At 38.4% G+C, this 21889-nt stretch overlaps 2 protein-coding genes across 3 annotated transcripts in view; one reads left to right on the top strand and one right to left on the bottom strand.

The window, feature by feature from the left end:
• PIGF (phosphatidylinositol glycan anchor biosynthesis class F) overlaps positions 1 to 5334 on the bottom strand; it is a 30031-nt gene extending 24697 nt beyond the window's left edge. The window contains exons 1-3 of one of the 2 annotated variants that reach the window (XM_012159160.4): positions 5243 to 5334; positions 2576 to 2824; positions 1354 to 1445 (exon numbers count right to left, since the gene is read on the bottom strand). In XM_012159160.4, the coding sequence (XP_012014550.2) occupies positions 1354 to 1445; positions 2576 to 2803 (320 nt within the window). In that variant the 5' untranslated portion in view covers positions 2804 to 2824; positions 5243 to 5334. 2 annotated transcript variants of the gene reach the window in all.
• Positions 5335 to 5515: 181 nt separating this feature from the next.
• Positions 5516 to 20026, top strand: CRIPT (CXXC repeat containing interactor of PDZ3 domain). Its single transcript, XM_004005974.6, has 5 exons — positions 5516 to 5595; positions 7836 to 7901; positions 11581 to 11635; positions 15419 to 15522; positions 15852 to 20026. The coding sequence occupies exons 1-5, from the start codon at positions 5580 to 5582 to the stop codon at positions 15914 to 15916; spliced, it is 306 nt and encodes a 101-aa protein (XP_004006023.1). The 5' UTR covers positions 5516 to 5579; the 3' UTR covers positions 15917 to 20026.
• Positions 20027 to 21889: the final 1863 nt, after the last annotated feature.

Genomic DNA, 21889 nt, shown 5'->3' with positions numbered 1-21889 from the left:
CAATCTACCAGATATGTGGCTCGAACTATAGAGTTCAGAAGTGTTAAATGCCCTGTGACACTGAAACTGTCCATTTCAAGAAAACCCACTTCTAGATCATTAACTTTTTCCTCAATAGTCTCAGGAACTTTCTATGCAACCAGTGGTTCAATTTAGCTTATACTGGAACCATACGAAGAACTAGTAAACTAGTTTCTGACTAAGGCCTGAGAATTTGCATTTTGATAGAATGCTGACGTTGTTGGTTTTAGAACCACACTTGGAGAACCACTGCTCCAGACATCCACTCTACTCTAAATGGACTAAACAGAAAACTACCGTTTCCTGTTACAAAGGTCTTCTCCCCCTCTAGAAAATAACTGCCTATTAATTTATTGTGTACATATAACCAGATACACACACACAAATATATACACACACAGCTATGTGTGTGTATGTGTATTACATCACTCATTTCACTATGATCATTTATCACTGCTAAGCTGAACTTTCTTCAACTACCGTGTGCGTAAGACATATTCATGAATCTGCCTTTCCCTAATTAAAAATTTTTCGGTTTAGAAAAGGTATTCAGTCAAATTTTACCTTTCAACTATAAACACTAGCTTATTATGTAATTAAAGACAGCAAGCTGCTGCTGCTGCTGCTGCTGCTGCTGCTGCTGCTGCTAAATCGCTTCAGTCGTGTCTGACTCTGTGCAACCCCATAGATGGCAGCCCACCAGGCTCCCCTGTCCCTGGGATTCTCCAGGCAAGAACACTGGAGTGGGTTGCCATTGCCTTCTCCAATGCATGAAAGTGAAGTCACTCAGTCATGTTTGACTCTTAGCGACCCCATGGACTGCAGCCTACCAGCCTCCTCCATTCATGGGATTTTCCAGGCAAGAGTACTGGAGCGGGGTGCCACTGCCTTCTCCAATACAGCAATCTACTGACTTTTAAGAAGACAAAGTTTTTGAGCAGTTTAGACTCACGTTTACTAGGAACTGATACGCTGTTTATAACTAATTTATATGTATCATTATAATCAGTTTCCTTAGAAGTTCTAAGGAATTATGATTACCAGTATCATACACTTACTGGTATACGACAATTTCTCGTGTACCTCCCTCCTCAGGCAACTGGGTAACAGAAGGCTAGGTAATAGGAGCATTTAGTAAATTAAGTTATTTCACTGTCTTTAAAAAATAAATAAATAACCCTGTCAAGGAAGGGCAATGATGTCAGTATCCTTCCGTGATCCATTAACTGAACACACCATTCTATTTCTCTAATCACCAACAGAATCAGCATTTGGTTTTACCAATGACTGTTTTAAAACATAATTGGCTTAAGGTACACATTTCAGACTTACTCTATTAGCGGTGCTCCATACAGAACAAAAATTACGTGAAAGAAGAAACAAGATGTAAGAAAGTAGAGACAGCATTTCAAAAATCTGGTTACCTAAAAAAAGAAATGAACAACTTAAAGAATCAAGAGTGCCTGAAGGACAGCAGATACTTTGAATTTTATCTACAAATACAACTTGGTCCCACATTGAGTGGTACAGGGGACTCTTCTTTGGATTTGCTCCTGAAGTCAGATCACATATGCTTTGCACAACACTTTTAAAAAGCTTAAAAGACAAGAATCGACCTCCATATTCCACACACCTAACCAAAAGCAGAGTCAGAAAACATTTTTGTTCCTCTGCTATGTACTGAATTATGCTGTTAAGCAGTATTTATGAAATATTTACCAATAAGAGTGCTAGGATACACAAAAAACAGTCCTTATTGTGTGATAATGTTACACGTGAAATATGTACAGAAAATAACAACTATAATAAATCTTTTTCATTTTAAAACAAAATTCCTAGAAAAACTGGACAAAAAATTACAATATTAAATAATTCCCCAAATCATATTTATGTTACTATAAAAAAGACCTGCATGTTTGAAAATCAGTGTGTGGGACCTACTTGACTTCAAGAAGATCTAACGGTAAAACACACACTGAGCTTCTTATATCAAAAGGCAGTAAACATGTGTTAAATTACCTAATAGCACACATATAGTACTGAATAATGTTCAATGAGGACTTTCCAAATAATAGTCGTGTTACACTATAATAAATATTTCAGAAAATAGATTCCAATATCTGAAACTTCAACTACTATTTAGTCAAGGAAGGCCACGTTTGAAACAAGAGCAACCAAGGTGGTTTATTTTAGAATGGCTAAGAAACTCATTGTGTCTTTCAGAAATGCAAAAGATGCACGAAAATAAACTGAAATGTCTTATAAGGTTTAAAGGTGCAATTGCTACATGTTTTTATCTTCATCATGTTTTATGATGACATAAAACATGACTATATAGGTTCACAATGTTATGATATCCAATGAACTCATGGCAAGAATCTATCAAACATTATGGACAATCTTTCAGCAAGCAATACACTACTGACTTGGGGGAAAATATCAGCTTCTTTATTCACTGTAAATAGACTAATAAGTGCTTGACTAATACTTTATTCTTCCAGTAAAAGAGAAATTACCTACATGTAAAAATCATTTATCAAGAAATAAGCCTTACCTTGTATGATAATGAACTTCTTTTAGAAGACACATTTGGTTTCACTACTAAATACAATACTAAATTGACGGCAGTTGCAGAAACAGAACAGATGTATAACCATGTCAAGTGTGTCTCCAATATTGAGAAGTTCTCCAAGAAGAATGATGGAATGAAGACGCTTAGGATAATTGAAAATATGCATAAAAGATGGGTATACAGTAGTTTCTTGATGTCAGTATCTTTCATGGTGTTTTCTTGAGTGGCTATCTAATGAAAAACAAATTAAGAAAAGAACATAGACAATAATGACTTTTTGCATTGTCCTAAATGCTTCGACATCTAAAAATAAGCCATGAACCAAAGTCAGTTTTCTATGGGTAAAAATGTCTAAGTGCTAGAGTACAATGGCATCCCACTCCAGCACTGCTGCCTGGAAAACCCCATGGACGGAGGAGCCTGGTGGGCCGCAGTCCATGGGGTCGCTACGAGTCAGACACGACTGAGTGACTTCACTTTCACTTTTCACTTTCATGCACTGGAGAAGGAAACAGCAATCCACTCCAATGTTCTTGCCTGGAGAATCCCAGGGACGGGGGAGCCTGGTGGGCTGCCGTCTATGGGGTCGCACAGAGTCGGGCACGACTGCAGCGACTCAGCGGCAGCAGCAGCAGCTAGAGAACAGGGAGATGCACACGTGGAAACATACATGTGGACTAACATGGTTCAGACTGTTCTCACAGCCTAAAAAAGGACACATTAACCAATTTCTTACATATTTGTGTTTAGTTTCTACAACATGGTCATGTGCTAGGACTATTTAAGCAATCCATTGTATTTTTCCTTTCCCAAAATCAGAGGTGAAAACAAAGGACATAGGTTAATAACTTGCCCTTTTGGAATTATAAGCTATGTATTCTAGGAACCCCATAATACACTTTGGGTGGACTGCTGGCATTTTTTACGATTATGGACCTTTGTCTAACATCACAGTAGTTCACATTTTCTAGCAAATGCCAAGTAACACCAGGTACACACTGGAATACTCAAATGGTGGCCAGTGTTATCAAGAGCCTTCAAAGAACATTATGCTAAACTAAGGAATCCCAGTGCTGCAAAAATACCAAAATGGCAATGTCCGTTACAGATGCCAGATTCCAACCAAAAGCAGGGTATGAATGAAAGGAAGAAAAATATTTACTTTCTTTCTATAAAACAGATATTTGATGTATGTACATATTTACAAATTACCTAACAGAGAGCTTATACATGGTATGGACTGATGTTAAGAAAGGAGTTAATTATTAAAGTAATAGTCCACAGGTTACACTGTGGTGAACAGTCCAGAAAAACATATATATACATACATATAGATATGGACAATGTGCTCATTCACACAGTCGTGTCCCATTCTTTGCGACCCCCACAGACTGTAGCCTGCCAGGCTCCTCTGTCCAAGGGATTGTTCCAGTCAGAATTGAACTCAGGTCTCCTGAGTTTCCTGCTTTGCAGGCACTGTGGAGGAGGAAATGGTAACCCACTCCAGTATTCTTGCCCATAAAATCCCATGGATAGAAGAGCATGGCGGGCTATAGTCCACAGGTTTGCAGAGAGTCAAACAGGACTGAGTGACTGAGCACTCTACCTACTGCTGAGCCACCAAGGAAGCCTATATATATAAACACACACACACATATATATGCATATGTATACATTTTATAGACACACACACAGGGCACCCACTAGGGCAAAAGGGCGAATCCACACCTTATCCCAACATTCTCATTAATTCACACTATACTTTTCAAAGGCAAATATTAATACTCTACTGATAAGGAAACAGGCTAAAAGAGATTAAGAAATACTCCGAGGTCTCAAGCTCTCAAGTGCTAAAGCCATTTCAAAACCTAGCCTCGCTGATATATACACGCCAAGGGGTCGAGAAGAGAATGAATGGCAAGAAAGGAAACGTTTCTCAAGGGTGCTATGCTCAGCTGAGGGCCGGGGAGGGAAATCTAGAATATATTCTCTCAGTAGACAACCCTTCAGATATTTTTCTGGGCCACCCTCAGAATCCCAACTGACCAAGCAGATCTGGACCTAAGACAGTGAGCAGTACCCAAACTCAGATGGCTGGCGGAATGAGTGAATGAACAAAGAGTTGGTCCAGTGCTGCCCTTCTGAGAAACCAGCCCTGTGTCAGGTCCTGGCCAGCCAAGGACGACTCTGGTCAGGTGCCGTCTCAGGTGGCCAGGAACCCAGCATCCGCAGTCAGACCTGACCCGGGCCCTCAAGCCTTGCAGAGGTAGAGAAGGCCCTTCTGAGCGACTCCTAGAGGAGCCTTGGCGGGACATTAACCTGCAGTTTCATCCCAAATTGTATCGCTCTGGACTCTGCCTAAGCCTGCCTCAACCGACCGGAGTGTGGGCAGCAAGGGACAAGCTGAGAAGCATAATCAAAGAATACAGACGTGGAGACCAACAGAAACGGAGGTACAGACACAGAAAGACGTATCTGAAAGAGGCCAGTCCATCAGGGAAACCCTTGGGTAACGCCGGAAGGGCGGCGCTCGAGGGGCAAGCAGGCGCCAATTGGCCGGGGACAGAGATTTCCGGCCAGATGGGCAGTTGGCGAAAGTGGCTTGCAGCCTCGGGAGGCTCGCATGCGGGGCCGTTCGGCTGGGCTTACCTATCTCTCCCGCCCGCCAAACGGAAGCGAGGGTTACTACCTCCCACCATCAGTTGCCACTCACTGCCCTGAGCCTCGCGCAGGCGCAGCCTGTGGGGCGGTGACCCAAGGCCTCACAGCCAATCGCAGAAGTGGAGGGGCGGACCAAGAAGACAGCCCCGCCTTCTCGCTCGCGTTCATTCCTCCCGCTGCTTTCCAGGTGCAGGATAGGCGGGGCGAAGGGCGGTGGGGCCGGAAGTGGGTTTTAGTAACCCGGAAGGGGAGTTCTTTCTTGGCTGTAGTGTTGATATCTTCCAGCTGCTGCTTGTTCTGCGGCTGAGGGTATCATCGCGAAAGGATGGTGTGCGAAAAATGTGAGTTAAGGAGACTTTTCTCCGGGAAAAAGAGGCTGGGAGACCCTAATTCGAACTCCCTGGGAACTTTGCCTTTCTCTGTTTTACTTTCGGCCACAGGCCTCCGATTCTTGTCTCTGTCCTTCTGTCTTGCTATTTGACCGTTCCGGCCCCTCCCCAATGACCTACAGTCCTGTATCTGTTGGATTCGGGGTGGTCTCAGTTTTGCCCCGTTTTGTCTATTTCGGTTGCTTCCGCTCGACCCCGGCTATCATCCTGTACTGCTTCTTGACAGGCTCCCTCGCTTCACAGACCCTCAGGGTTGGAATGGATCTTAAAAATCACTTCCACAACATCTGGAGTTGCTGGATTTAGCAAATAAAAGTACCCGACGCCCAGTTAAATTTGAATTTCAGGTAAACAACGAATAACTTTTAGTGTGAATATGTCCTATGCAGTATTTGAGACTTGGCCTTGTTTGCTTCTCCTTACTACTATTAAGTACTTTGTCCCAAAGCACGCACTTTTATGACATTTTTTACTGAAAAAGTATTCTTTGTTTATCTGAAATTTAAATCTCACTGGGTGTCCTGTGCTTTATCTAACAAGCCTAAATGAGGATCCCACCCAATGACTTAAGTGCTCTTTGCATGAATGCCTAGAGTACTGAGGCACGGGGCTAGGAGAATCTTACCATCTTCAAAGAAGTCCCTGTAGTTTTCACTGGCTTTTAGAGAAGTCTTTCCTCCTTATGGACTTCCCTGATGGCTCAGAATCTATAGAATCTGCCTGCAGTGCAGGTAGACCCGGGTTCCGTCCCGCGGTCCGGAAGATCACCTGGAGAAGGAATGGCAACCCACTCCGGTATTCTTCACTGGAGAATTCCATGAACAGAGCAGCCTGGCAGGTTACAGTCCGAGGTCGCAAAGAGTCAGACAGGACTGAGCGACTAACACTTTCCTCCTTATAGTTGCCATTTGGTGACTCTAATGCTAACCCTTGAGAGTTCTAGAAAATATGATTTTTTGACTTCACAAACTGGTTATAGGTTTAAAAAGAGCTGTCATATCCTCAAATACCTTTTTCCTACCGTTAGGTATGTCTGACTCTTCTGTAAAAAAGATTCAAGTTCTCATATCCTGATAATTAACATGATCCGTTTTGTTTCTGTCCCCACAGTGTATAAAACTTTGAACACAGACGCCCGTGAGTTTGAATCACAGTTTTTATATTAAGTGAAAGAATGACCATGGATGGTTTCTTTATTAAATTCTGAGTACAGAAAATAATTTGATGTTTTTATATTTGGAGCCTGGCATTCGGGAGGACCTCCCCCCCCCCACAATAAAGCCTCAGCTTACGTTTTAAACTTCATTTTTGCTAACCCTTATTTTCTTCGCTTCAGCCAAACCAAACTGTTTTGTATGCCTGGATGTACATAACCCTGAGTTTTCCATGCCTTTCCCCAGGATATGTCATTTTTCCAGGTTACCTTCATCCTCTTTTCTCCTCTTACCAATGCCATTGCCACTAACCCTCTCTATTGCCTTTCCCACAAAGGTTTCCTGGATTTCCCTGATCAACGTTATTTTTTTCTTCCATGGGATTTCTCCTAATACTACAATTCTGAATTGTTATACCTGTTATTTTCCAGCTTATATTTTAGTTGAATAGTTCTTAACTTTTGGGGGTGGTTCTCTCAGCCCTCTGAGAATGTGATGAAAACTATGGACTTAGTATAGTCTCCTTAAAAATGAATATACAAAAAGTTTGTGTACGGTTTTATCTTATTCCTATATCGTCTGTGGCCCACCTGTGAGAATCAGACTATGAACTACTGTTAGGGAAATCAGTGTGCTATAAACTCCTTAAAATCTAGACCTTTATCTAATTCATTTTACTTTTCTCTGTACTTTGTACAATGGCTTATACATCAGAGATGCTTAGTAAATATTTATGGATTGAATAGGTTTATCAGATTTGTTTATACATGTGCAGTTCAGTTCAGTTGCTCAGTCATGTCTGACTCTTTGCAGAGGAAGCCTATTATAAGCCATCCTGTTATCCACAAATTTGACTTGAGAGTCAGTTATCCATTGCCACAGTTATCTTAAGTCTCAGTTCAGTGGCCCTGACCCCAACATTAACAGGCTTGTACATATTATGACTGGTGATACCATTATGAACTTTAGGCACAATGTAGTGTATTTATTAGAGAGTAAACACTAATCCCCCTTGTTTTTACTATCTTTTTATAACAGGTGAAAAGAAACTTGGTACTGTTATCACTCCAGATACATGGAAAGATGGTGCAAGGAATACCACAGGTATTTTTCCTTTTAGAACATAGATATTGAATCAGATTCTTCCTGTGAATAATGTTTTCATTTTCACATTATTTGTAAGATGAAATATTGTTATATGTACAGCATACTTCATTTATTAAACATTATAAGAATACTAGATCTCCCAACAGTTTAATATATTCTTCTCTTTTGCTCTTTCAGTGATGTGTTAGGGTTCCTGATTTGGTAGAAAGGAAATAGCAAAATAATTAAATGAATTTTAAGCAACAAGTGCATCATAGTATTAATAGTTGATTTGATTAAGCTTAATTAGGGTTAGTATTGAAAGCCCCTTTTCCTCACCTGATTTCTATATTCTTGAACAAATTATGTAAATATTTTCACCGTCATAATCATTAAATACAGTGAGGATTTTTTCAAAGGGAACAAAAAGAAATATTTTCATTATTCAATGTCACTGGCAGTAAAGTAGTACTGTCTGGATTTTACATTAGATAGAGTAAATATAGACCCATTCCCAAAGTCCTACATTGAGTCTGAGGAATAAGGTGATTGCTTTTTTCCCACCACCACACCCTGCCCCCCATCCCTAACCATGCTGTGAAGCATGCAGGATCATAGTTCCCTGATTAGGGATCGAATCCACCCCCTTGGCAATGAAAGCGTGAAGTCTTAACCATGGACTGCCAGGGAATTCCTATAATGATTGCCTTTTATCCAAATTTTATTCTCCTAGTAAAAAATTGTTTTATTTTTAAGTAGTGTCTTTAAAACTTGGCTTTTAAATGAAGATTTTTGAAAATGTTGATATAGGCTAGTCTACCTGGAATGTTAGGTCCATGAATCAAGGCAAACTGGAAGTGGTCAAACAGGAGATGGCAAGAGTGAACATCAACATTTTATGAATCAGTGAACTAAAGTGGACTGGAATGGGTGAATTTAACTCAGATGACCATCATATCTACTTCTGTGGGCAAAAATCCCTTACAAGAAATGGAGTAGCCATCATAGTCAACAAAAGAGTCCAAAATGCAGTACTTGGATGCAATCTCAAAAACAACAGAATGATCTCTGTTCGTTTCCAAGGCAAACCGTTCAGTATCCCAGTAACCCAGGTCTGTGCCCCAACCAGTAATGCTGAAGAAGCTGAAGTTGAACAGTTCTATGAAGACCTACAAGACCTTCTAGAACCAACACTCAAAGAAGATGTCCTTTTCATTATAGGGGACTGGAATGCAAAAGTAGGAAGTCAAGGAATACCTTCAGTAACAGGCAGATTTGGCCTTGAGGTACAAAATGAAGCAGGTCAAAGGTTAACAGTTTTGCCAAGAGAACTCACTGGTCATAGCAAACACCCTCTTCCAACAATACAAGAGAAGACTGTAAACATGAACGTCACCAGATGGTCAATACCGAAATCAGATTGATTATATTCTTTGCAGCCAAAGATGGAGAATCTCTATACAGTCAGCAAAAACAAGACCGGGAGCTGACTGTGGCTCAGATCATGAACTCCTTATTGCCAAATTCAGACTTAAATTGAAGAAAATAGGGAAAACCACTAGACCATTCAGGTATGACCTAACTCAAAACTGTTACGATTATACAGTGGAAGTGACAAATAGATTCAAGGGATTAGATCTGATAGAGAGAGTGCCTGAAGAACTCTGGGCAGAGGTTCATGATATTGCACAGGAGGTAGTGATCAAGACCATCCCCAAGAAAAAGGCAAAATGGCTGTCTGAGGCGGCCTTACAAATAGCTGAGAAAAGAAGAGAAGCTAAAGGCAAAGGAGAAAAGGAAAGATATACCCATTTGAATGCAGAGTTCCAAAGAATAGCAAGGAGAGATAAGAAAGCCTTCCTCAGCGATCAATGCAAAGAAATAGAGGAAAACAACAGAATGGGAAAGACTAGAGATCTCTTCAAGAAAATTAGAGATACCAAGGGAACATTTCAAGCAAAGATGGGCACAATAAAGGACAGAAATGGTATGGACCTAACAGAAGCAGTAGATATTAAGAGGTGGAAGAACTATACAAAAAAGATATTCATGACCCAGATAACCACAATGGTGTGATCACTCACTTAGAGCCAGACATCCTGGAATGCAAAGTCATGTGGGCCTTAGAAAGCATCACTACGAACAAAGCTAGTGGAGGTGATGGAATTCCAGTTGAGCTATTTCAAATCCTAAAAGATAATGCTGTGAAAGTGCTGCACTCAGATTGCCAGCAAATTTGGAAAACTCAGCAGTGGCCACAGGACTGGAAAAGATCAGTTTTCATTCCAATGCCAAAGAATGTCACACTACTGCACAATTGCACTCATCTCACATGCTAGCAAAGTAATGCCCCAAATCCTCCAAGCCAGGCTTCAATAGTATGTGAACCATGAACTTCCAGATGTTCAAGCTGGTTTTAGAAAAGGCAGAGGAACCAGAGATCAAATTACCAACATCTGTTGGATCATTGAAAAGGCAAGAGAGTTCCAGAAAAACATCTATTTCTGCTTTATTAACTATACCAAAGCCTTTGACTGTGTGGATCACAACAAACTGGAAAATTCTTCAAGACATGGGAATACCAGACCACCTGACCTGCCTCTTGAGAAATCTGTATGCAGATCAAGAAGCAACAGCTAGAACTGGACATGGAACAACATACTGGTTCCAAATCAGGAAAGGAGTATGTCAAGACTGTATATTGTCACCCTATTTTTTAACTCATATGCAGAGTACATCATGAGAAACGCTGGGCTGGCTGAAGCACAAGGTGGAATCAAGATTTCTGGGAGAAATATCAATAACCTCAGATATGCAGTTGATAACCACCCTTATGGCAAAAACTGAAGAACTAGAGAGCCTCTTGATGAAAGTAAAAGAGGAGAGTGAAAAAGTAGGTTTAAAACTCAACATTCAGAAATCTAAGATCATGGCGTCTGGTCCCATCACTTCATGGCAAATAGATGGGGAAACAATGGAAACAGTGAGAGACTTTATTTTGGGGGGCTCCAAAATCACTGCAGATGGTGATTTCAGCCATGAAATTAAAAGACACTTCTTGGAAGAAAAATTTTGACCAACCTAGACAGCATATTAAAAAGCAGAGATATTATTTTGCCAACAAAGGTCCATCTAGTCAAGGCTATGGTTTTTCCAGTAGTCATGTATGGATGTGAGAGTTGGACTATAAAGAAAGCTGAGCAGTGAAGAATAGGTGCTTTTGAACTCTGGTGTTGGAGAAGACTCTTGAGAGTCCCCTGAACTGCGAGGAGATCCAACCAGTCCATCCTAAAGGAAATCAGTCCTGAATATTCACTGGAAGGACTGATACTAAAGCTGAATCTCCAGTACTTTGGCCACCTGGTGCAAAGAACTGAGTCATTTCCAAAGACCCTGCTGCTGGGAAAGATTGAAGGCAGGAGGAGAAGGGGACAATGAGAAGGAGGATGAGAAGATTGGATGGCATCACCAACTTGATGGACATGAGTTTGAGTAGGCTTTGGGAGTTGGTGATGGACAAGGAGGCCTGGCATGCTGCAGTACATGGGGTCACAAAGAGTCGGACATGATTGAGCAACTGAACTGATTGGTTAGAAGTCAAAAAATGAACTTTCTGATTGTTAAATGTTGCATGGTTATGTTATTATGTGAAATGTAGAGAAATAACCCACTAAAGTGTGTGTATATTTCTATGCAGAAAGTGGTGGAAGAAAGCTGAACGAAAATAAGGCTTTGACCTCAAAAAAAGCAAGGTAGGTAAAAGAGTATCTGTAAAGCTGTCATAAATTTCTACTCTTTTTACTATTAAGTGTATTGGAATGAATTTGTTTTGCCTCATTCTGTTGTAAGAAAGCATAGACTTAGGTACTTCCCAGGGTGTATAACCAAGCTATCTGTTACATCCTATTGGTTTCACCCTGTTCTTTTCACTGTATCAATATATGAAGATATTATATGTTATTTTTATAATTTGACCAGAAAATAGTACTTATTTTTACTAGTTCTTAGTTTTTCTGTGAATCACAGGCAGCAGACAAATGTGGACAGATCATGAGCTCTAAAGTCAGACATAAATTTGAATGTAGACTTTGTTACTGTCTAGTTGTATAACTTTAAGCAAGTCAAAACAGTTCCTTAACTTTCCTGAACATTGCTTTTTTACCGAGGAATGGGGATAAAAATGTCTCCCACCATAAAAACAATTTTTGACACCATGCTCTACTATATTCAGTTTTTAAAGCCCCATAAATTCTTCCAGCTGCCATCCATTTTCTTGCTTCCTTTTATAGCAGAAGTTTTCAAAAGCTGTATCTAGAGAGTACTTGCCCAGTGTCCTTAAGTTCTGTTTACTCCTTCAGCCTCTGTAGTCAGGCCTCCATCTCTACCACACTTATAAACCTACTCTTGTCAAGATCACACATGATCTTTGAAACTGTTGGCTGCTTCTCAGTTATTACCTTTCTTAACCTTTAACAGCGTGCTGTCTCTCTCTCTCCTTTTTTTGCAACCATTTATTCTCTTGGCTTTGAGATACCACATTCTCCTTTCCTCTCAACTCACTAACTGTTCCTTCCAGTGCTGTTCTCAATCCAGTGCTTCTAGACTCAATCCTAGACATTTTTTTCCCCATTTATAAATTTGCTATCTCTCTTCAAGTGACTTTAGTCCAGCACCTTTGAATTCAAGCTGTATGTTAATGACTTCCACATGTATATCTCATCATGACTCCTCTGAACTCCAGCCATATATCCAGTTGCCTCCTTGACTTTTCTAATTTGATGTTTGACAGGCATCCTCTTTGTCCTTCAGTCTAATCATAGTCTTCTCATCATGGCTCTGGGGTTCAATCTACTTGTACAAACCAAAATTCCTTACTGATTTCTTCATTTCATTTGCTTCCCATATCCATTAGCAAGTTCTATGGCTCTGCTACCAAAAAGTAACCTGAATCCACCTTCTGTTCATCTCGCTGCTAGTACCCTCTTGTAAACCATCATTATTATTTCTTATTGAATACTGTAATAACTTCTGTCTCCCTGTTTCCTCTCTGATTCCCTATACTTCATTCTCATAATAATATCATGGTTCCTTAAAGGATAAGTAACTCCTTTGCTTGGGTTTCTTTTTACATTGAATAAAATCCAGGCCCTGTGCCATGGTCTCATGGGGTCCTGTATGGTCTGGCCCCTCCTACCTCTGTGACTTCCCATGGAGCCAACTCTTGATTCAGATTTGCCAAGCATACTCTCACTGGAAGAGGTTTTGCTTACTGTGCCCTCTTCCTGGAACTCGTCCCTAAGAGCTCACATAGCTGGCTCCTGGTTACTTGAGTCGCAGCTGAAATGTCATTTCTCCAGAGACAGTCCCTAGTTCAGTTCAGTTCAGTTGCTCAGTCGTGTCCGACTCTGCGACTCCATGAATTGCAGCATGCCAGGCCTCCCTGTCCATCATCAACTCCCGGAGTTCACTCAAACTCAGGTCCATTGAGTCAGAGATGCCATCCAGCCATCTCATCCTCTGTCATCTCCTTCTCCTCCTGCCCCCGATCCCTCCCAGCATCAGAGTCTTTTCCAATGAGTCAACTCTTTGCATCAGGTGGCTAAAGTATTGGAATTTCAGCTTTAGCATCAGTCCTTCCAAAGAACACCCAGGGCTGATCTCCTTTAGAATGGACTGGCTGGGTCTCCTTGCAGTTCAAGGGACTCTCAAGAGTCTTCTCCAACACCACAGTCCAAAAGCATCAATTCTTTGGCACTCAGCTTTCTTCACACTCCAACTCTCACATCCATACATGACTACTGGAAAAACCATGACCTTGACTAGATGGAACTTTGTTGGCAAAGTAATGTCTCTGCTTTTGAGTATGCTATCTAGGTTGGTCATAGCTTTTCTTCCAAGGAGTAAGCGTCTTTGAATTTCATGGCTGCAGTCACCATCTACAGTGATTTTGGAGCCCCCCAAAATAAAGTCTGACACTTTCCACTGTTTCCCCATCTATTTCCCTAACCAGCATCTAAACTAATGTCTTCCTTCCTTCCTTCCCCTCCTGTCCACCACAATATCCTCTGAATTTTCTCTACAACAGGTATTACTATCTTAAAAGTGTGGTTGTCTCCTTACTTACTGTCTGTCTCCTCTCACAAATGTCAACTGGTTGAGGACAGAAGCTTTGTCAAGTTCATCTTTGGCTTTTAATAATAAAGCTTCTAATACATAAAGTACCTTACACATAAAGGTGTTTATTAAATAATGAGTATAAATTAGCATAATAGACTTAAACTTCAGTGCATTGTCTCATTGGGTATTGTTGACTGACCTGTTGATGTCTTCTGAGATCATTCAGTTATTATTGACCAAGTTGTTCTTTAACAGAGCATACAGTTTTAGGTCCTAGTTCCTTTATGCTCCCAAACTTACTTCAGTGTCATTAATAAGTAGCTATTACTTTTGGGTATTTTAAATGTCTCACTTTGGGAAGTGTACATAATATTTCTGAGATATTAAAATGTACATTTTGGAAAAATATATAGTTCTAAGAAAAAGTAATCTCTAGACTTGTACATGCAAACAAATTGAGCTTGTTATTCAAAGGAAGAGTCAGGTTCACGCTTAACTTCCCTTGTGGGAAGTAAAGTGACATTCTTTTGGATTTAGAAAAATTAACCTTTGAAAATGAGCTATTGTATTGTACCCAAGAGAAGAAACCAGGTCTGGACAGTATTGGTGTTCAGTATATGAGTTCAGTTACAAAAAGTTACTGCCAATTTGATGGGAAGTATTTCCTCTAAAATTATCTTGCACACCAGTTACAGTAAGGTGACATTTTCATTTAATAGAAACTTTTTATCCAAAAAAGTTTACATCAGTTAATTGAAAATATCAGCTAAACTAGGCAGTCATGAAGAGATACACATACCTTATTTTAAGTCAAAGCGCATAACTATACATATATTTCATCAATCATTTTACATTGAGACAAGGCTTTTTGAATATGAATCTACTTTTATCATTTGCCTTATATAAATCATAACCAGAATATATATTTTCAGCATCTTTAAAGTAGCTCAAGAACTGACACTTCAAGTGCCAAGCCCTTCCATTTTGAATTTTTTCTCAATTTGAGTTTTCTTACCCATGACTAATGCTGTAGCAGTTTTCATGATACACTCTTTTCTGGTCGTCAAAGCATTCACTTAGTTTTTAGTAGAATCGGTTACTTTTTTTGTACTCTTCATTTCATGAGTTTCCATAATGTTTAATGGTAACACTTGAATAGATTGACAAATACAACTCTGATAAACAGGTTTGGGATTAAGTACAGATGACTCTTTATAAGCATACAGCTTATGTGGAAGGGGCAGAAACGTGCAGGTATGTTAAGAGAGTAGCCAGTTAGAAGAGTGCTATGCTATCAATTGGAGAGTTTTATAGAGGGACCAGAAAGCATAGATTAATCACATTTGTTGCTTAAGTGAGGTTATTTAAGAGTATTTCTATCATACTGTACATTTTTCTTTCTTTAAAAAAAACTCTAGGTTTGATCCGTATGGAAAGAATAAGTTCTCCACTTGCAGAATTTGTAAAAGTTCTGTACACCAACCGGGTTCTCATTATTGCCAGGGCTGTGCCTACAAAAAGGGTGAGTTTCTCTCAATACCACGTTTATATTCATATCAAATGTACTTCTTTTGATACTGATTTGGATAACACAGTATAAGAGTAGCCCTTCATAAAACTTATTTGTCAGATAAATGCTCTTTTTTCTAAGGCAAAGTATACAGAACTTGTCATAGTTGAAAGTATATTCGTTTTCTCTTTTCTGATGCTGTTTAATTTTTTTTTTTTTTTTTACCTTCACCAGTGACTTAAATAAACCAAATCATTGATATTAGTTAAATATTTGATTGGTATAATTAGTTGTTGTTAACACTTGATTGCTTACATGAGTTTTCTGTTTGTTTGTTTTAGGCATCTGCGCTATGTGTGGAAAAAAGGTTTTGGATACCAAAAACTACAAGCAAACGTCTGTTTAGATGTATTGACATTTCAGGTTTTCCGTATGACTTTACTTTTTGCTTTGAATTTTCAAGGCATAAGTTAGATGTTCAAGTTACAAGATAACAAGTCTTAAGACAAATAAACCAGGGAAGTAGACTGGTATTCTTTCTTTTGCTGTCAAGAAGTTCAGCAGCAATGTAACTAGTTTTCTGCCTTAAGCTTTTCTTTACAAACATCTTATTTACTGGAGTAAGTAACAAATCTAACAAAAATATTTTCCTAGTTCTGTATGCACTTTTTAATTTATCATATAATTTTTATTCTTTTTCCCTCTACGTTATAGATATTGCAAAAGTAAGAAGGAAGTTATTGATATATGGCTTTGAATTTGGCATTCAGACTTGTGATCCTTCCCTCGTTCCCTTTTGGTTGTGTAGTTTCAGGATCAGCAGTTCCTTAATTAATCACAGCATCATAGGGCATTCAAATATCTGAGCCCATTATTGTTAAATAGTTCCTTAAATAAATTAGCCCAGACCCAAATTAAATAAAAGTTTTTTTTATGTTATTTTTTATTCATTTGTGAAGCCAAAGTGTCAATACCTTTCATATGAGAATAGGAACTCAAGGGACAACCCACATATGTTCAAAAAAAATACAAAGGATTTCAGAAAAACACATATCACCTTGAATTCAGACCATCATGAAAGCCAGAACATTGTGCATCCATAATGATGTATAGTGAACGAATCACCATTCTTTGGGAAAATGCTTTGAAGCAGACACCAAACATTTTTTTAACCTCCTCTTCTAAAAATAAATACACAAAGCAAACATTTTGACTCTTTTTAAAATATATATATATAATATAGACTGCTAAAAGACTACTTTGAGATTTCTTTTTTTTTAATTATACAGTTGTTGATTTACAATGTTGTGTTAATTTCTGCTGTGTACAACAGAATGATTCAGTTATATGTATATATACATTGTTTTTAAAATTCTTTGCCATTATAGTATATCACAAGATATTGAATACAGTTCCCTGTACTCTGCAGTGAGAGATATTGAATACAGTTCCCTGTACTCTGCAGTGAGACCCTGTTGTTCATCCATTCTGTGTGTCTGCTAACCCCAAACTCCCAATCCATCTCCCCACCACACAGCCCCCTTGGCAGTCACAAGGTTGTTCTCTTTGTGAGTCTGTTTCTGTTTCTTAGATAGGTTCGTTTGTGTCATATTTTAGATTCTGCCTTTAAGTGACATCATATGGTATCTGTCTTTCTGACCTCACTTACTGCAGTGATCTCTAAGGCCGTCATGTTAATTGGACATTATTTCGTTCTTTTAGTGGCTGAGTAATATTCCATTGTATGTGTGCCAGTCTTTTGAGTTGAAGTTTTGTCTGAATATATGCCCAGTAGTTGGATTGCTGGATCATATGTTAGTTCAATTTTTAGTTTTTTGAGGAACCTTCATACTGTTTTCCATAGTGACTGTACCAACTCATATTCCTACAAACAGTGTAGGCGAGTTCCCTTTTCTCCACACCCTCTCCAGCGTTTGTTGTTGGTAGATTTTTTAATAATAGCCTTTCTGACTGGTGTAAGGTGGTACTTCATTGTAGTTTTGATTTGCTTTTCTCCAATAATTAGTGACGTTGAGCATCTTGTCATGTGTCTGTTGGCCATCTATACGTTGTCTTTGGAGAAGTGTCTAGGCCTGTTTTTTGATTGGGTTGTTCAGGTTTTGTGTTGAATTATATGAAGTGTTTGTGTATTTTGGAAATTAAGCACTTGTCAGTCACATCATTTGTAAATATTTTCTCCCAGTCTGTAGGTTGTTCTTTTCATTTTGTATATGATTTCCTTTGTTATACAAAAGCTTATAAGTTTGATTAGGTCCGATCGGTTTAATTTTGCTTTTGTTTCTATTGCTTTGGTAGACTGACCTCAGAAACGTTGGTACGATTTATTTCAGAGAATGTTTTGCCTGCATTCTCTTTTAGGAGTTTTATGGTATCAGTGTCACATCTTACACTTAAGTGTTTAGGCCATTTTGAGTTTATTTTTGTGTATGGTGAGAGGCTGTGTTCTGTGTGTTCTAACTTCATTGATTCACATGCAGCTGTCCAACTTTCCCTTAACACTACTTGCTGAAGAGATTGTCTTTTTTCCATTGTATATTTTTGCCTCCTTTGTTGAAGATCAATTGACCATAGGTGTGTGGGTTTATTTCTGGGCTGTCTGTTCACTTTCAGGTTTCAGACAAAGCCTTTTCTTTTGCTGCCTTTAGAAGTACAGGACTTCTGCTTTTGAAACAAGCTAACTGTGGGAGGCCAAAAAAAGTATTCCCCATTGCCAAGTGCAGTATAAATATGTATCACTATAAAATGGTAGACTAGATACAATGGTGATACACATGGTATAGATACCACATTTTTATTTGTTTTAAAATTACTGTGGAAAGTATTTAAAGTTTTAACTTTAATTTTATCTATAAGGTTTTTTCCCCCTAGGATACGTTCTTATTCTTACCCAGAAAGATCACAGCGATAATGCAAAATATAATAACAATAGCTCTGAGGGCAAAAAGTATCTTCTCATGCTTTAATTTGGGATTTTAAACTAAAATCAACACAAGGGACACATAATAGGACCTGGTTAAGAGAGTGACCCAGATCCATTAAGAGCTGCATTGGTCAACTTTGGGAAAGTACATTTTTCAGGTATCAACTGGGATGTGGATTTCCACAACTCATATTTCCTATTCATGCCCGACTAGCCTTCTACTGTAAATGATCCAATGGCCAGACTCAGGTTGTTCTATGAAGATATTTGTCAGTGTTATACCTCAGAGTAGTATAAGTGTTATAAACCTTCATATTGTTGAAATAACAATGTGACTGCCGTAAGTTGAATAGAAGAAAGTCCCAAAATAAAACATAAAGTATTTTTTAAAAGAAATTAAAAAATAGAAAATATAACATTAACATGACAGGATTAAGATCATATTTAGCTTTTATCAAGTTAAATAACATTTTTTTAAAACTCTCATTGTTTTTAATGTATGTATGTCAGAAACAAATACCAACAGAACACTTCTTAAGTGCTTTCACTCATTAAAATATGCAGCCATCAAAATAATACAAGATTTATGTACTTGTGCAGAAGTTTATGTATATAAATAGAAAACATCTGAAAGCCACTGATACGGTTTTTCTCTGTGGAGTAGAACTAAGGGTTGAGAAAAGAGACTTAACCCTTTACAGCCTCATGCCAACTACTTAGTACTTTTTAGCTTATAATTCCTTTACCTGGGGGAGCAGGAGAGTACTAATAATTTTAGTATCCTAGAAATAAGTATTTACGTGCACAGATACGTATTTATTTTCTGAGAATTTCAAGCAGAAGAAATATATGCATTGTTCTGCCCTTCAGATTGTTAATGTTCCTCCTGTTCCCTTTACCATTTTCTGTCTCCTTACACATTTTTTTGACCACATGGTGAATACATTGCAGACATCATAGCCTTTAATACTACATATGTGCTTCATGTGAACAAGCATGTGAAGTATGGTTATCAAATTCAGGAATTTAACATTAATATTTTCATCTAATCTATAGTCCTTGTTCCAGTTCCATTTGTTGTCCCATTGGTAAATTTTTTTACAGCTGCAGGATCTAACCCAGGGTCATATGTTAGATTATCATGACTCTAATCTGGACCAGTTCTTCAGCCTTTCTTTGTCTTTTATAGTATTTGTTTGGAGAATACAGGACAGTTAAAGTATAGGTTGTGCTTCAGTTTGGGTTTTTCTGATTCTTCCTTATGGTTAGATTTGGATTATGCAGTATGGGCGGAAACCCTGTGAATGGTGTGTCCTCTCAGTGTCGTACCCCGGCTCTCAGAAAGTCCCCTCGCCTCTTATTGGTGATGTTAATTTTGTCACTTGAGTAAGATGTTGTCTAGTTTCTCCACTGTATCGTTAGTTCCTGTTTTAACTTTTGCAATTAGTAGATAATTTGTGAGGAGAAACTTTGAGGTTGATTGATGTTCTATTCCTTGTGAAACCTTCCCCTCCTAGATTTAGCATCTCTTGATGATTCTTGTCTGAATAAATTTTTACTGTGATGTTTACAAAATTGTGATTTTTCTACCTACATTATTTCTATATTAATTAGTTGTCATACTACTCTAAAGAAAAGGTTTTGCTTTATCTATTTATCATACGTGTAGAATAAATGCTTTATTTCTGATCACTTGAATATTACTTACAGGTGATTCCTTTTACCCCAAGTAACTTAAATGTGTATTCTCTAAGAATAAGGATATTTTCTTATATAACCACAGCATAATTATCAAAATCAGAAAATTAGCATTAATATAATATCTAATATTTTCCACATTTCACTGGTTGTTCCAGTAATGGCCGGGAAGAGGGGCAGAGGTGAATTGGTCCAGGATTCAATCCAGAATAACACATTCCATTTAGTTGTCAAGCCTCTAGTCTCCTTCAGTCGGGAGCAGCTCTTCAGTCTGTCTCTCAGAAATGTCAAGGGCGTGAAAAACATAGACTGCTTATGTATATGAAGTGTCCCTTAATTTGAGATTTTCCGATGTTTGTTTATGATTAAATTGAGCTTATGTCTTTTTGGCAAGAATATCATAGAAGTGACACTGTTCTTTTCAGTGCCTCGAATCATGGTACTGGTTGTTCCATCACAAGCTGTTCATTTTGATCACTTATTTTTGGTGGTATCTGCTAGATTTTTCCACTGTAAAGTTTCTAATTTTTTTCAAGTTAGCAAGCATTTTGTGGGGAGATACTTTGAGACTGTAAATATTCTGTTTCTCAGCAAACTTTCATACACTAAGTTTAGCATCCAGTGATGCTTCTTGGCTGAATTGTTACTCTGATGGCTGCCAAATGATGGTTTTCCAGTCCTATCATTCCCCCACATTTATTAGTTGGCATTCCAGTATAAAGAAAAGATTCCTTTTCTCACTTCTTTTAGTATGAACTCATAAATTCCTATTTTATTATGTCAAATTGTTCCATATTTGGTCAGTGGGAGACCTGGCTTCTGAGTCTTTTTGACATGTTTTTATCATTCTTTGAGAAATTTCTTACTCTCCAGCCCAAAATGTTCCAAGTTTATCATGTTGTTTTCCCTTCACCCATCTCTGGAATCAACCATTTCTCCAAAGACCTTTAGTTTCTTTTAGTGGACAATGGTGTTTAGAAACTAAGATCTAGACCTGCTGGCTTGTCATTGCTTACAGGACCCTTCAACAGAAAGAACCAAGAAACGTTTATTAGAAATCACCACTTTCTCTAATACCTTCAATTCCAAACCATCCCCACAGGGTTCTTTCTTGCCTTTACCCATTTGATATTTGTGTCTTCTTCCACAATGAGAACCTGGGTCTCCAGCATCATTATTGCAGAACTCTGAATTGTTTAATATTGCTCATGTATTTTGCAATTTAAAATAGTTTTAAGTTTCTTAAAAATGTAAGTAAGCCAACAGAATGATACATGTGAATGTCATTCATCAGCCTGTTAGTGCAGGAAGAGAGCTTGGGAACTTTTGTGCTTATGCTGCCTCCCAGATGAATTTGGTAAATGAATAACTGATACTAAATACTTGTTTCGGTTCAGCTAACATTTATTGAATCTATACTATGTTCTCATCCCTAATCAGACTACTTTTATTGGCTCCAAGTTTTTTGCTCATAACCATCAGCAAGAATGTGATAAACCATCAATTAATGTAGTATTATTAAAGTAACATACAGAGAAAATATATTGAAAGAATAGTAACTAAAGAGAGAGACTGTTTCAAAAACAGCAATTCTAACAAAAAAAAAAACACCAAAAACCTAGACCAAGGTGATACTCAGAGAATGGAAATGAAGGGACACATTCGAATGACCTGTTAAAAGATTTGACTGCCTTGTTGACTAAATGAGGAAATGAGAAGTTGAGTTATAGTGGGTCTCCT

This window comes from Ovis aries, chromosome 3 (assembly GCF_016772045.2).
Source record: "Ovis aries strain OAR_USU_Benz2616 breed Rambouillet chromosome 3, ARS-UI_Ramb_v3.0, whole genome shotgun sequence".
In the NCBI taxonomy this organism is placed as follows: Eukaryota; Metazoa; Chordata; class Mammalia; order Artiodactyla; family Bovidae; genus Ovis; species Ovis aries.
The sequence above is the reverse complement of the archived record's forward strand: the minus strand, read 5'-3'. Positions and strand labels throughout refer to the sequence as shown.

Bases quoted from the DNA above. Each gene is read 5' to 3' on its own strand.
- CRIPT (XM_004005974.6), top strand. The intron at 7,902-11,580 runs GTATTTTTCCTT...ATTTCTATGCAG, and splicing joins TGGTGCAAGGAATACCACAG to AAAGTGGTGGAAGAAAGCTG. The intron at 15,523-15,851 runs GTGAGTTTCTCT...TGTTTGTTTTAG, and splicing joins GGGCTGTGCCTACAAAAAGG to GCATCTGCGCTATGTGTGGA.